General features: G+C 36.1%; 1 protein-coding gene across 1 annotated transcript in view; it reads left to right on the top strand.

Annotated features, from left to right (window-relative positions):
- FAF1 (Fas (TNFRSF6) associated factor 1) overlaps nucleotides 1-12324 on the top strand; it is a gene marked incomplete at its 5' end in the record, with an annotated part of 146185 nt that overhangs the window by 57768 nt on the left and 76093 nt on the right. The window contains one exon of the mRNA XM_009080580.1: nucleotides 8070-8156. Coding sequence (XP_009078828.1) covers nucleotides 8070-8156 — 87 coding nt within the window. The remainder of the gene's footprint in view (nucleotides 1-8069; nucleotides 8157-12324) is intronic.

Genomic DNA, 12324 nt, shown 5'->3' with positions numbered 1-12324 from the left:
TCCTCATATTTAGTATCTTAATTTGCTATTGAGATGTTTTTTACTAAAATGTCATGATGAATCGTCTCTGTGTTAAGGTTATTGTCTGCCAATGGATTCTTTCTCCTGGAAGTTTTCTTCCCTCCACCATTTTAAAATACGTAACAGCGAAGTAGTACATGAACTTTGCATTTACTTATCCAGCCACTTAATCTTTCAAAGTAGTTAACCTGTTTCTCCTTGCCTCATCACTCAAATTTGGTGTAGTGTTTACATTGCAGTTTTCATTTAACCCCTTGGTATATGAAGTTCTTGCTCCACCTTTCCAGCCATGAGAGGCACAATTCATGTGCTCCAAAGTCTCTTCTAGATATTGAAATGACAGAATTGGAAACATCAGAAAAATATATTTGCTGATTATTGCTCAGTATTTAATATGACATTTGAACTCTCATCAGCAAAATATGACAAAAAATCTCACATTTTTTCCAGACCTAAGTTGGTTTGAACAATTTCACCAAGCTTTCTAGCGAAGATATGGGCACAATATTTACTGAGTGCTGCAATCCAAAGCAACCCTTTTGTAACAGGAGTTTAAACTGGGTTTAAACACTGTTCTATACACTCTGAAGTGACAGTTGGATGCATTGGTGGATTCTCTGTACATAAAATGAGTTTAATTGTGGGAAAATGATACACAGCAACTTAGCAGAAAATTTTCTAGTGACTTTTATGTGTGTGTGTTGTTAACTCACTGATGAGTTCTGCTCTGTATGTGGCTGATGTAGAATGGACATTCAGGTTCTCTTTGGGCGCTTTAGTAAGGTTTGAAATTGCATTTTCTTTTTTAATTTGAAAATGAAACAGTCCTAATTAGAGGGAACAGTGCACTGCTTTCTGGAGATATGCACGTTTTGGTGCTTTTATTTGTTTCAGTTTTACTTGTCAGAATAGAATAGGCAAGTATTTCAGACATTGAATTAAAATCAATTATGTTAGTATTTAATGCATTTTTATTCTGCATTAAACAAGAAACAAGGTATCAAAGCTTTAGCCTACTAAAGGGCAAAACTTCATAAATGCAGACCAGAATATTTTCCTAGGCATTAAAGCAAAAATAGTAATTTGAAGGAAGAGCTGTGAAATGAAAAATTAATTAGAGGATGTATTGTAGTAAAACACAGATTTGAGTTTCTGTGCATTTCATAAAAGTGCTGAATCACATCTGACTTTTAGCTGGTAGACTTGGCCAGGTGAGGAGTTCTCTTGCATTCAGTATAGATTTGAAATATTTACGTTGGAAGTGTATTTTTTTTCCTTAAGATTACAACAGAGTGAATTGAGTATATGTGCAAATATAAATAGTTAGTTTAGCATAGTGAGTCTTCCTTAGAGAGTCTCAGTGGTATAAAATTTGTGAGAAGCAGGTGCTGTTATTTAAAAACAGCCCAATTCTGACATCTTAATTCATTAATTGAAAGCATTCCATAATTTGAACTTCAGTCAGCTGCCAGGAGGAGAGGCTGGTTATTATCTGACATTTTTAGAAATGTATTAGTATTTCTAAAGTGAAGCCTACATGAAAATTAAAATTTGAGGGTTTAAATAACCTTCATTTTGGATTTTTAACATAGTTTGTTATATTATGTGTTAGAAATACAAAAGCACAAACCACTGTGAGTGGAGCAGACTTGTGCCATTCCCCTTAAATGAGTCTTGGGTCTAGTAACTTGGGAGTTTTGGTTTTGGTGCTGATGTTAGTGGTGGTTCACACAGTACATTACAGGACTATATATGAGTATATCCTACCTGTGGGTTGTTGGCTAAAAATTGCTGCACACTTCACTTTTTAAAGTTAAGAAATTCAGTTTCTCCTTGACTTCTTGATAGCCTGTTCCTGTTAGAATGCTAAATACTTTTTTTGCCTGCTCTAAGAAAATTTTGAATATGGATTACCTATTTTCATTTGGCATTTCCTCTGCTGACTTCTTCAGTCTGTGTCCTGTGTTTTTCTATTACTAGGGACCAAATCCATTGCAATAGGTTGTGGCAGAGATGCTGATTCAGAAATTCTTTCTCTCTTACTTTACATTTCTCTAATTTTAATATTTCTTATTAATCCATAATTAACTGAAATTACCCTTTCATCTGACCCATCTTTTTGTTCGTAGCTATTATTGATAATCCTTTCAAATTCACCATTTTATCACCTCGGGTGCTTCGCTGTGCTTAGAAACTTGGTAAATTCTGTCCCTTCTTCCTGTGTGTTGCTGCCAGATTCACAGAGTTCTTTTCTGTCTGTTGGTGGAATTTTGCCTAGCAGGGATGTTAAAGACTTCCCTCTATAATCCTGAAACCTATCGCTTCAGCTGGGTTTGCCTCCTTTCTTTCCATCATTATCACCAAAATACTTCTGCTTACTTTGCAGTTCTTTCTGTCATTGCCCCATCCACATTTTTGCTGTCCCCTGAGAATTTTGGTTGCTTGTCTTGGCTTCTTCTCTGTTACAATGTCAAAGTCAAGATTCTCGCTTTACTGTCAGTGCCCCATGCAACCTTGGTGTGTCTGCATCTGATCCCATTTCCCTGCATCCCCCAACTCACATTCCACATTCCTCACAGTCCTCTGACTTTATTGCTCCTTTTGTCTGCCTTTCATGCACTCATTTTTGCACTGTCTTTCATGCTGCCTATGTGCCTGGAACAGTCTTTAGCATCTCAGCCAATTTACAGCTTTGCATAAATTATATTTAATAATAAGACTAACAAAAGTTCATTATCTACATTATTTCAACTAACTTTGTACCTGCATAAGCAGAAAACAGCCTGAGGGAAACTACTGTTAAACTTTGTTGTGATTTGTTGTGATTCAAAGATACAGATTCAGGCATGACAGTTCTTTGATGATTCAGCCTAAATTTAATTTTTTACCATTATTCAGTAAGTGTTAGGTTGGTTTTGACAGTAGATTTCAGATTTTTCTAATTCAGAGATAAGAAAATAGTTACTTATTCCTGCTAAGTGAAATCACCAGAAGGTCATCATCATCTCATTACCTGGTACAGACTTTTTGCCTTGTGATGCATTTTGCTTCATTTTATCCTTACTAGTATGAATGTGGAAAGAAATTGAATGTTGGATTAACTTCACATCTATAAATAAACTGTATCTTTTGTGTTTAACTTTACTTTTAAAGCAACATTCTCATCTTCTTAAAGGAACCAGTGAAAGATAAGGCAATAACACACTGCCTATATCTGGGAAGTATTCTCAGTGTGTTGGCTACTTTGACATACGGATTTTCTTAAAATATTAGAAGCTGTTTAATATTTTAATTCCCTTCTAACACCATTGCAAATGAGCTGAAGGTAAAACGTAATGTAATTTTCCAGCATCAACATATAGCTGCAAGGCAGGGCATTCTGCAGGAATTGTACAGGACTTTCCAAGTAAAACTGCATCTGAAATAGATGGGGTAGTTTTTTGGTTTAAATGCATTGCTACTGTTCACAGCTGAGTTGTGAAACCAAATAGATGTGCCTTTAATTTGTTTTTAAGTGATCTCCTATATTCTGGAGATGATAATCCGAAGGGGGGCTGCCACAGTAATGTGCCAGTCACCATGGCATCTGAACATTATGAAAAGAAATTCTGGGCTGCACAAAGACAATGCCACCAATTCGTTTTCACACCCATCAAAGGTAGGGGACCAGAAAGTTTGCCAATAAACGTAGCTCAGTGGATGGCACTGCAACTTGGACTTTGCTTTCCACAAATTCATAAAGATTTCAGTCCTCCTATCAATGTCAAGTGTATTTATAAATATAAGCCTTAACACAGACTTTGTCTGTTTACTGATGTGCTAACTTGTTTCAGTTGCATGAGGAATGTGGCTGCAGATTTTTATTTCATTGGCCTAGTGAAGGAGCAGTTTAGGGTTCTGCTTTATATGAATATTTACAAGTTTTACCTCCTCATGGAGTTGTTAACTTAAAACTGAAGTTAAGTGAATTAATGAAGAAAAGGGGTTTTCTGTACTCAATTCTATTCCCTATTAGAGATTATTAGAGATTATCTAATATCTCTCTATTAGAATGATTATCTCTCTGTAACTCTAAATATCCTAACCTCTAAAACATTCTGCAGCTGCTTTCGTAACACTGTTCTAATTATCAAGCAAACCTAAACGTAAATCGTTATTTAAAAGCAAGCTTATTTTATCTTAAATAATTGATTGTGGCTTGTTGTTTGAAAGAGGACTACTTTGGCATGAATTCCAAATCCAGTTATGATCTTAACTCAAGCAGTTTGTTTAATCAAACATTACTCTAATCAGTCTTACATGGTCCCCTACCCAGCCAGGCCTGTCTATAACAACTGGTTTATTCTGTGACGAGTTGCTCAACAGATGTCATTCTGGTAGAATAATGCAGCAGAATACTTGTGCGTTGGCTAAAATTACTTCAACTTTGATCACTTTTGTCCAGCACATCAGTCTGGCATTGTGCTTTATACCAACATAACACTTTACCCCGAGCATGCCTTTCAAGCTTAGAATAGCAGAGGAATGTTATTGAATTCAGTGCAGTTACAGATGAGTTAATGAAAGAAGGGAAATACTGTTTTTTTCATAATGCCTTTCTGTTGTACTTTGGAATTAAAAGGGAATTTGAGGAATGTGACTTCCGAGTTATTTATTTTTACTTCTGAAGGCTTTTTGAAAACAATATTATGTAGCCCTATTGATCCCATGTTTCTGTAAATAAGTTTCACTTGTTATTTAAAAAGAGCTCATTTTAGAGTTTTATGTTGTGAAAATAATATTGATAAGACTTTCTGGTGTGTAACTGGAGAATAAATATCTCACAGGGACAGTTCATCCTTGTTTTTAATCCAAGAAAACTAAACCAGCAAGCACCATATTCTTGTGAGCACAGATCAGGATTGTTACATTTTTGATGGTCTGTTTAGGGTCAGACTAACATCTCTTTACCTTAATACTAACCTATCAAGGATACTATGTGACAGCACTAAAATGAAGTCCACTTGAGTTGCTAGTAGATACTTCAGCATTCTATGCCTTAAAACCCCAGTGTTCTTGTTTTCATTTTTTTGGTTAAATTATAGTTGTAATTTTTTTCTTAATTGAAAAAGTAGTTAGTAGGTCAAGTCTCCCTGCAAAAGCCCTTGAACAAAACCAATATTAACATAAAGGTTCTCATGTATACACGTGACTTACCAGTTTTAAAGAAATAAAAAAAAGGAGAGATATCTTAATTGTTCTAAAACAATTGAATGTAAAGCTGAGCTGAAAATCCAACCCAAATATACGTTATGATACTGGAACTTCCAGATAAGGAACTCACAGGGTCTGACTTTCATCCTTTAGTGAGGTGTAGACTCAGAAATAATGTGTCTCACTCTTGGATGCTAAATTGAAGCCCTTGTATTCCACTCATCTGTGCAGAATATTTATATTTACAAAGCTTTAAACTTAGTATTAGTTTAGTTGGATTGTATTGAAATTAATGTCCACATAGCCTATATATTAAATCTATCCAGAAATGTCAGACGTTTCTTCATAGTTTTTACTAAGGGGAATTTTAATAGTATGAAATACTTTATTTCATGAATGTATGAAAGTATGAAATACTTTCATGAAAGTACGAAATACTTTATTTCATACTTTCATGAAAGTATGAAATACTTTATTTAAGGGTTAGGGTTAGGGTACTAATAGTATTTCATAAAGATCTGAGTACTGAAAAGCCAGTAAGAGCACTGTACTTTGTGTTTGATCTCGATATGCCCTGAATTTTCTCAGTCCAGTATTTGTTGGCAAACTCACAGCTGTGCTATGAAGAGTCTTAGGAAGAATGTTGCCCAAATCAGCATTTGTGAGCAAGAGTACGTGTGGAAATCTGTGCCTCATCCCTCGCCCTCCTTAGCATCTTTCCAATGAGTAGAACAATAATTTCCCTGCTGAATGTCTGCACAAGTGTTCTTCAGCCGTTTATCGGTGTGCAGAGTTTCAAAGAAGAGTCCTTGCAGCATTTCCCTCTAAAGATGATCCAGAGAAAGAGTTTGCTGCTGTTTCATTATGCAAACTCACTTTAGATTAATATCTACTGCCAGATGTTTCATGTACATTCTGCACTGAAAATAAATGACAGTTTTTGAGGGAACATATGTACATTCCATATGTTTGTTTTACCTTATTGTGGAGTCAAACCTAAACTGTGCTTCAGTGGTGAAGCTATGGCAAGTGCTAATTAATAGGTAGGATCAAGTGATATAAAATGTCTCTGTTTTATTGTATTATCTCCCTGAGAGCAGTAGTTTAAAATAATCTTTCGCTCATTTCTTGATATGAAATCTTTAAATATCTGGATTCTGTTAGTATTAATCATTCTGACAAATTTCAGCTTTCCTTCTGAGTTTTGTGAAATATTTTCCTGTTTAGAAAAAGTTGTTAACTCAGGGTAAGTGCACTAGACTACAGGCAAGGTGCTAGCTCAAAGGTCTCTTTCTGATGACAAATATATATAATTTTTTTCAGTTAATGAAATTTTTAGTGACACTCTTAGGACAAGTCAGGGCACAATTAATTTTTGCTTCTTTCCTGTTGACAAGTGAACAAATGAGTATCTAAAGAAGACATTAGAGGGGAGTTTTTGAAGTAGTCCTAGCATTTGCTGTAAGTCAAATCTCATCCATCTGCCTCAATAATTTTTTAAGGTGTCAAACACTTGGTTCTTGTGTCTGTTAGTGTCAGACTGTGCAGCCATCTGGGAGCTGGGATCAGGGTGCAGAACTTCTGACTTGCTCAGATACTTTGTCTAGCGAATGGACATGCAAAACACTAGTAAAATATATCAAACCTTACTTTCATCTCTTTTGAGTATGTTTTTCTGGATGTAATATAGGTTTTTGAGATCTGTCTAGACCTGTGAATATATGGGAGGACCTTGCATTCCCATGCATCAGTTTTATGGATGACAAACCAAAAAAAGCCAAGTTGGATGGGGCTTTGAGCACCCTGGTCTAGTGGATGGTGTCCCTGCCCGGGGCAGAGGGTTTGGAACTAGATCTTTAAGGTCCCTTCAAACCAAAACTGTTCTATGATTCTATGAAAAGCCAACATTGCTTGCTGTAAGCATTTTATTGTTCACAGTTATGGTCCAGGTGGGCAATATTTGCATGTGCTGGTTGTTCATGTTGTCTTTACATTCGGGTGTAAAACATTATTCTGAATTTAAGATACCACTCTCTATCCTAAGTGCCAAAACACATCTTTTTGTGATTTAGATACTTAACACAAAACCCTGATAAAATTTGCCTGCTTTTCTGTCTGTTGATGTTTTTGTGAGTTTTCTCACTCCTGTATTTTGCAGTATTCATCCTGTATTTGAAATGTTCAGCTCTTTCTTTTTTTTTCCCCCTCCCTTGCTTCTGATAACAATCACGTGAGGTGATTAATGGTAGCAACTTGTATTTTGATAGCATGAGAAAAGAATTGAAGTTAGGTTTTTTGCATTTTGTTAATAATTGTTTGAAATGTGTTGTCTTCCTTGGAAATGTGCTTATTAATACAGAGTTTTGTGTTTAATATACTCATTTTTTGATCCTATGTAAGAAACATGCAAAAGTGGTTGTATGTCTTATTGGATTAGATTTTCACCCAATACTTTCAGGTGAAATGGAAAACATTAACTAGCAAAACGTGTAACAGAATTTTTGTTATTACCTTCTCTTCCCTTTGCTTTGTAATACTTTTTTTCTGTGAAAATTGTAATTATGAATTGCTTTGCACATTTATAATGCTGAAGTAATAAATGAATCATTATGAATGGGAATGTATGGATTTTAATGATGTTTTTTCTTTAACATGGTTTGCTCAATTGCTTTTGGCAGTTTTGTGTGGAAACCTGTAGACCAGATCTGAGTCTCTGAGCATTGGAATTTTACAAAACTCAGAAAAAATAAATGTAAACCACTTAGAGTTATGATGAAATCAAGGCAGTTTGCCTCTGTGGCTCTTTTTTCAGCAAATTCTGATTTTTTGTTTTTTTTAAAAATATTTTTTCACAGGTAAAGCGGAATGTGTATGACCTGACTAGTATCCCTGTCCGTCACCAGCTCTGGGAAGGCTGGCCACCTTCTGCCACAGATGACTCAGTAAGTACCTTTGGTTCTCATTTCACTTCTTCCTACAAATAGCTGATTTTTCTTGCATTTTTGATCAGAATCACTCAGTAGCTTTTACTGCCTCATATGCAGTAACTTAACGTTATACACACTTCAGAACTTTGTCCTGAAAGATAAAAATACTTAAGATTTGGATTACTGAAGCACATGGAAGCTATTCATGTGTATCAAATTCAGTGCATGTCTTAGGCAAGAATGAGACATTTTCATAGACTGAAGCAAAGCTGCACAACATTTTGGAAGCTGAAGAAGTATATTACAGTGATGAACTTCAGGAAAAAAGTCCTGGTTTCACCTGTGCTCAGCATGCACATCTAGGTATTTTACTCAGTACATTTGTTCACCAAGTTCATGCTTAAGCCTGTGCCTTTGCTGAACTGAAACCATTGGAGAATCACTGTCTGTGATAGAATCAACTGACTGTGAACTGCCGACAAATTTGTGAAACTGTGGGACTTAACTGCAGAATTCCACTGAATATTAGACTTGCATCCTTGATGGTTGTCCCTACAGAGTCTTTCAGTTTTGCCTAGATAATTTTCTTCTGGTAGTATGTTCCCAATGCCAGCTGGTTAGGCTGAAACCATTGGAGAATCACTGTCTGTGATAGAATCAACTGACTGTGAACTGCCGACAAATTTGTGAAACTGTGGGACTTAACTGCAGAATTCCACTGAATATTAGACTTGCATCCTTGATGGTTGTCCCTACAGAGTCTTTCAGTTTTGCCTAGATAATTTTCTTCTGGTAGTATGTTCCCAATGCCAGCTGGTTAGGTTTGCCTTTATTGAAAATAAACAAAACAAAGCAAATCACAAAAACCTGCCTAAAAGGCTGAAATAATGACGTGGTTATGTTGTATGTAGGTTTTGTGACCTGAGGAAAACGCAGGAAAAATGTATATTTTTATAAAATCATTCATATAAACTAGGGGTTGAACCTGAGTATTCTACAAGATGAAATTGGAATTGAGATTTGCTTTTTCTCTACATGTTGCTGTTATCTTTGATGTCTGTTTCCACTCTCCTCTTGTAAAGGGAGAATTGCTTTTTGAGCATGACTGCTGCTTTCTTTGCTCTGAGTTAAGGATTTCTACCAATTAAAAAAAGCAAAGACTGTCTGAATTTCTAATATACTTGTAAAAGATATCTGTGGTTGTGTTTGCAGAAACAGTAGTTAAGTTTGAGAAAGGTGGGTAAATCTGTGTCCATGTATTCAGGAGCATATCTGAGCCGACAGATCTGAAATAACAGCATGGTGTCATGTGGTAATTACAGTCTTTGAAATGTGGATCCATCTTAACATTTTATTAGTTTACATTAGCCCAAAAAGGAATTGGAAACTCAACACTCCTAATCTGTTTTCCCACAGCTGTTAGGTTTTCCCTTATTTTTCCCTCCCTCTTCTTTTGAATGGGATACCTCACAGATGCAAAACTCATGAGTCTGTTTTAAGGCTGTTTTTACAACTGACATTGTTGCAGGTGAATTTTTCCCCTTTTCATCTTTAATGAAACTGGTGAATGTTAAGTCATCTGCTCTGAAGCAGAGGAGTCCTCAAAGCTCACTGCTCGAGTCTGGTGGAGCTGGAACTTGTCAGCTGTGTAAACAGTTTTGAATGTGTTGCCAACAAAAATATAATTAATTTCTGTCTAAAATTAGAGGCCACAACTTACTATTTATAAAGATTTAATGTTAGCAATGACTGTCTGTGGTTCTGTGATCTGAGCATTTTTTCCTTTGCAAATTAGAAATATTCAGTAATAATTACTTTAGTAATTAGCGATGATCTCTTGAGGTCAGTGGCAGATTTTTAAAATCACTTTTTCCGTGGTGAGTTTTTAATTTGCTGTGTTCTAGAAGTCCCCCATTGCAATTAAGGAGTTAAAGAAAGACTTGATTAAAATACTTTTTCATTTGCATGTTATGCAGCATAAGAAATACTTTGTAATACCACAGGAGGTTTTTTCAGTGCAGTTCTCGTTAACCTTTGGCTTAGCAAACAGGACAACTAAATAGACTTCGCATAATTGGATTCCTGTATCATCTTGAGTCTCTTATGGACCTGACAGACTACAGTCTTCTGACATTATCAGGAAATTTAGTGGAGTCAATAGTAATTTAAAACATTGTTGCTTCGTCTCCCTTCAGAGTTAAGATATGTTCTCTGCTTGTAGGACCTAATGGAATATGGGATACTGTATGAATTGTCAATAACTCTTTCAGATCCTTTTGCACACTTTCACCAGGGAAATGGGTATCAAAACCTCCACACGCAGGAGAATGTTTTCATGCTGTGACAGTTTGATTGTGGAAAACAAGGCTTATGTAGGCTGTGGAAATCTGTTTCACTGTTTGGCAAGGACATGATGTTAGCTTTTGTTGTGCCCGAATAATTTTAACGCCACAAATTATATCGGTTCTGCTCGTTAAAGTTCAAACAAAGTAAATGTGTAGGGTTTAAACCAGCCTTTTTTAAAATAAGTTTGCAAAAGTAAAACTTTAATAGAATCAAAGGCTTTATTTGTCTAGTTTTGTGTATGTATCATCCACTGATACAGAGAAGTCTTGAAAATTATCCTAGAAAACCAACAAAAAACCAATTTGTTTTAAATAAATTCAAAATTTGTTCTTAATTTTTATTTTGGATTTTGCAACAATCTTAAAATAAAGTGAGAACCATGCCAGAATAATTTACTAAAGTTTCTGAAATACGTTTCATTTCTGTTTGCTGTATTGGCTGAACTTCTAAACTTTCACTGGTGCCAAGTGGAATGAGCACCTTCAAATATGTGTGCGTTGAAAAAAAACATTTGACATCAGTCATAGGTGGTGTTTCAGTTACAGTTCTTACATGGAAGCATTGAGATTTTACTCACATAAGTGCAGGTGACTTTTTGGATATTAGCCTTACATATGTATGTTTGAGGTAAAACTTTCTTCCTCTTTGAGGTCATTGGATTTTGATTTATTTCTGTAGAATGAGTCATTGTCTGTGATATTTCTGGTTTTTTGATAGCACAGAACAGCACCCAATGCAAGAAGGAAAGAGGTTGCTTTTGTGCTGCTTTTGTTCTTGGTATTTAAGCTAAAGTTTTTTTATTCATTGGTTCATTGTTTTAGGTCATTTCAGCGCAGCAATGCAAAATGCTTCTCTGTAAGGAACAGCAGTGAGCTTGTCAAAGTGGGGTGTATTTCTGGGTTAAAAAGAAGTACAAGTTTTAGGATGAAGGTTGAGGGAGGGAAAAGGGAGGGAGACAAAAGCAGAGGGTGAAGCACCCTGTGTTGTGGCTGTCGTCCCCCCCCACAGATCCCAGACAGAGGAACTTGGCATCCATCCTTGCGCCTGCTGCCGGGAGCGTTTTTTTCCCCAAACTGTACTGTTGGTCAAGACCTCGTATCCTCATTTCAAGACAAATAACTCTACTTCTTCACTGTATAGATAAGCCATTGGACATTCATTTAGGCAGAGGTAGGTCTATACTGGCCAGTTACTCAGCTGTCCTGCTGGACAGTCATGTTCCAGGTGGGACACATGTTGCCACTGACATGTTGAGGTTCTGCATCATCTCTTGTATACACAACCACCTTTATTCCGTGTGAACACAACCACCTTTCATTCTGTGATGGCTGTAGCAGATGTGGTTGACGTTCCTTAGCTGAATTTAATAGAGAATTCTGGGTTATAATCAAAAACCTCAAACGCTTATGTATGATCTAATTAGCACTGCTGTTACATTTAGCGATTTCATTGCTAAGTACTGAGCGCAGTCTGTCTGCACAGATAGAAATTAAGGATGCTGATAAATAGTGTTCTGGTACAAAGTGAAACCATTTATGACACTTTTTGGCTGATCTCCAGGTTTTTGAAGAGGTTGAGTATGAAGCATCTGAGTAATTAGTATCTGGGAGTATATATTTCTTTCCCTTTCCAGGTCTTACAGTTCTGAACAGAAAGTTCACTACCACATGCTGTCATTGTGATATGAAAACAAGTTGTGAGGTTTGCATACACTGGCTGTTTAATTGTAATGGATGCCATGTCTGCCTTTACTGCATCATTTGGAATCTTCCCCCTGGAATTGATATGACTAAAATATGAATAGTCCTGACAGAGACAGTGCCTACTAATCAGAAGT

The sequence above is a fragment of the Acanthisitta chloris genome, unplaced genomic scaffold (genome assembly GCF_000695815.1).
Source record: "Acanthisitta chloris isolate BGI_N310 unplaced genomic scaffold, ASM69581v1 scaffold4538, whole genome shotgun sequence".
In the NCBI taxonomy this organism is placed as follows: Eukaryota; Metazoa; Chordata; class Aves; order Passeriformes; family Acanthisittidae; genus Acanthisitta; species Acanthisitta chloris.
Note: the sequence above shows the minus strand (reverse complement) of the source record. Positions and strands in the feature narration are given on the sequence as shown.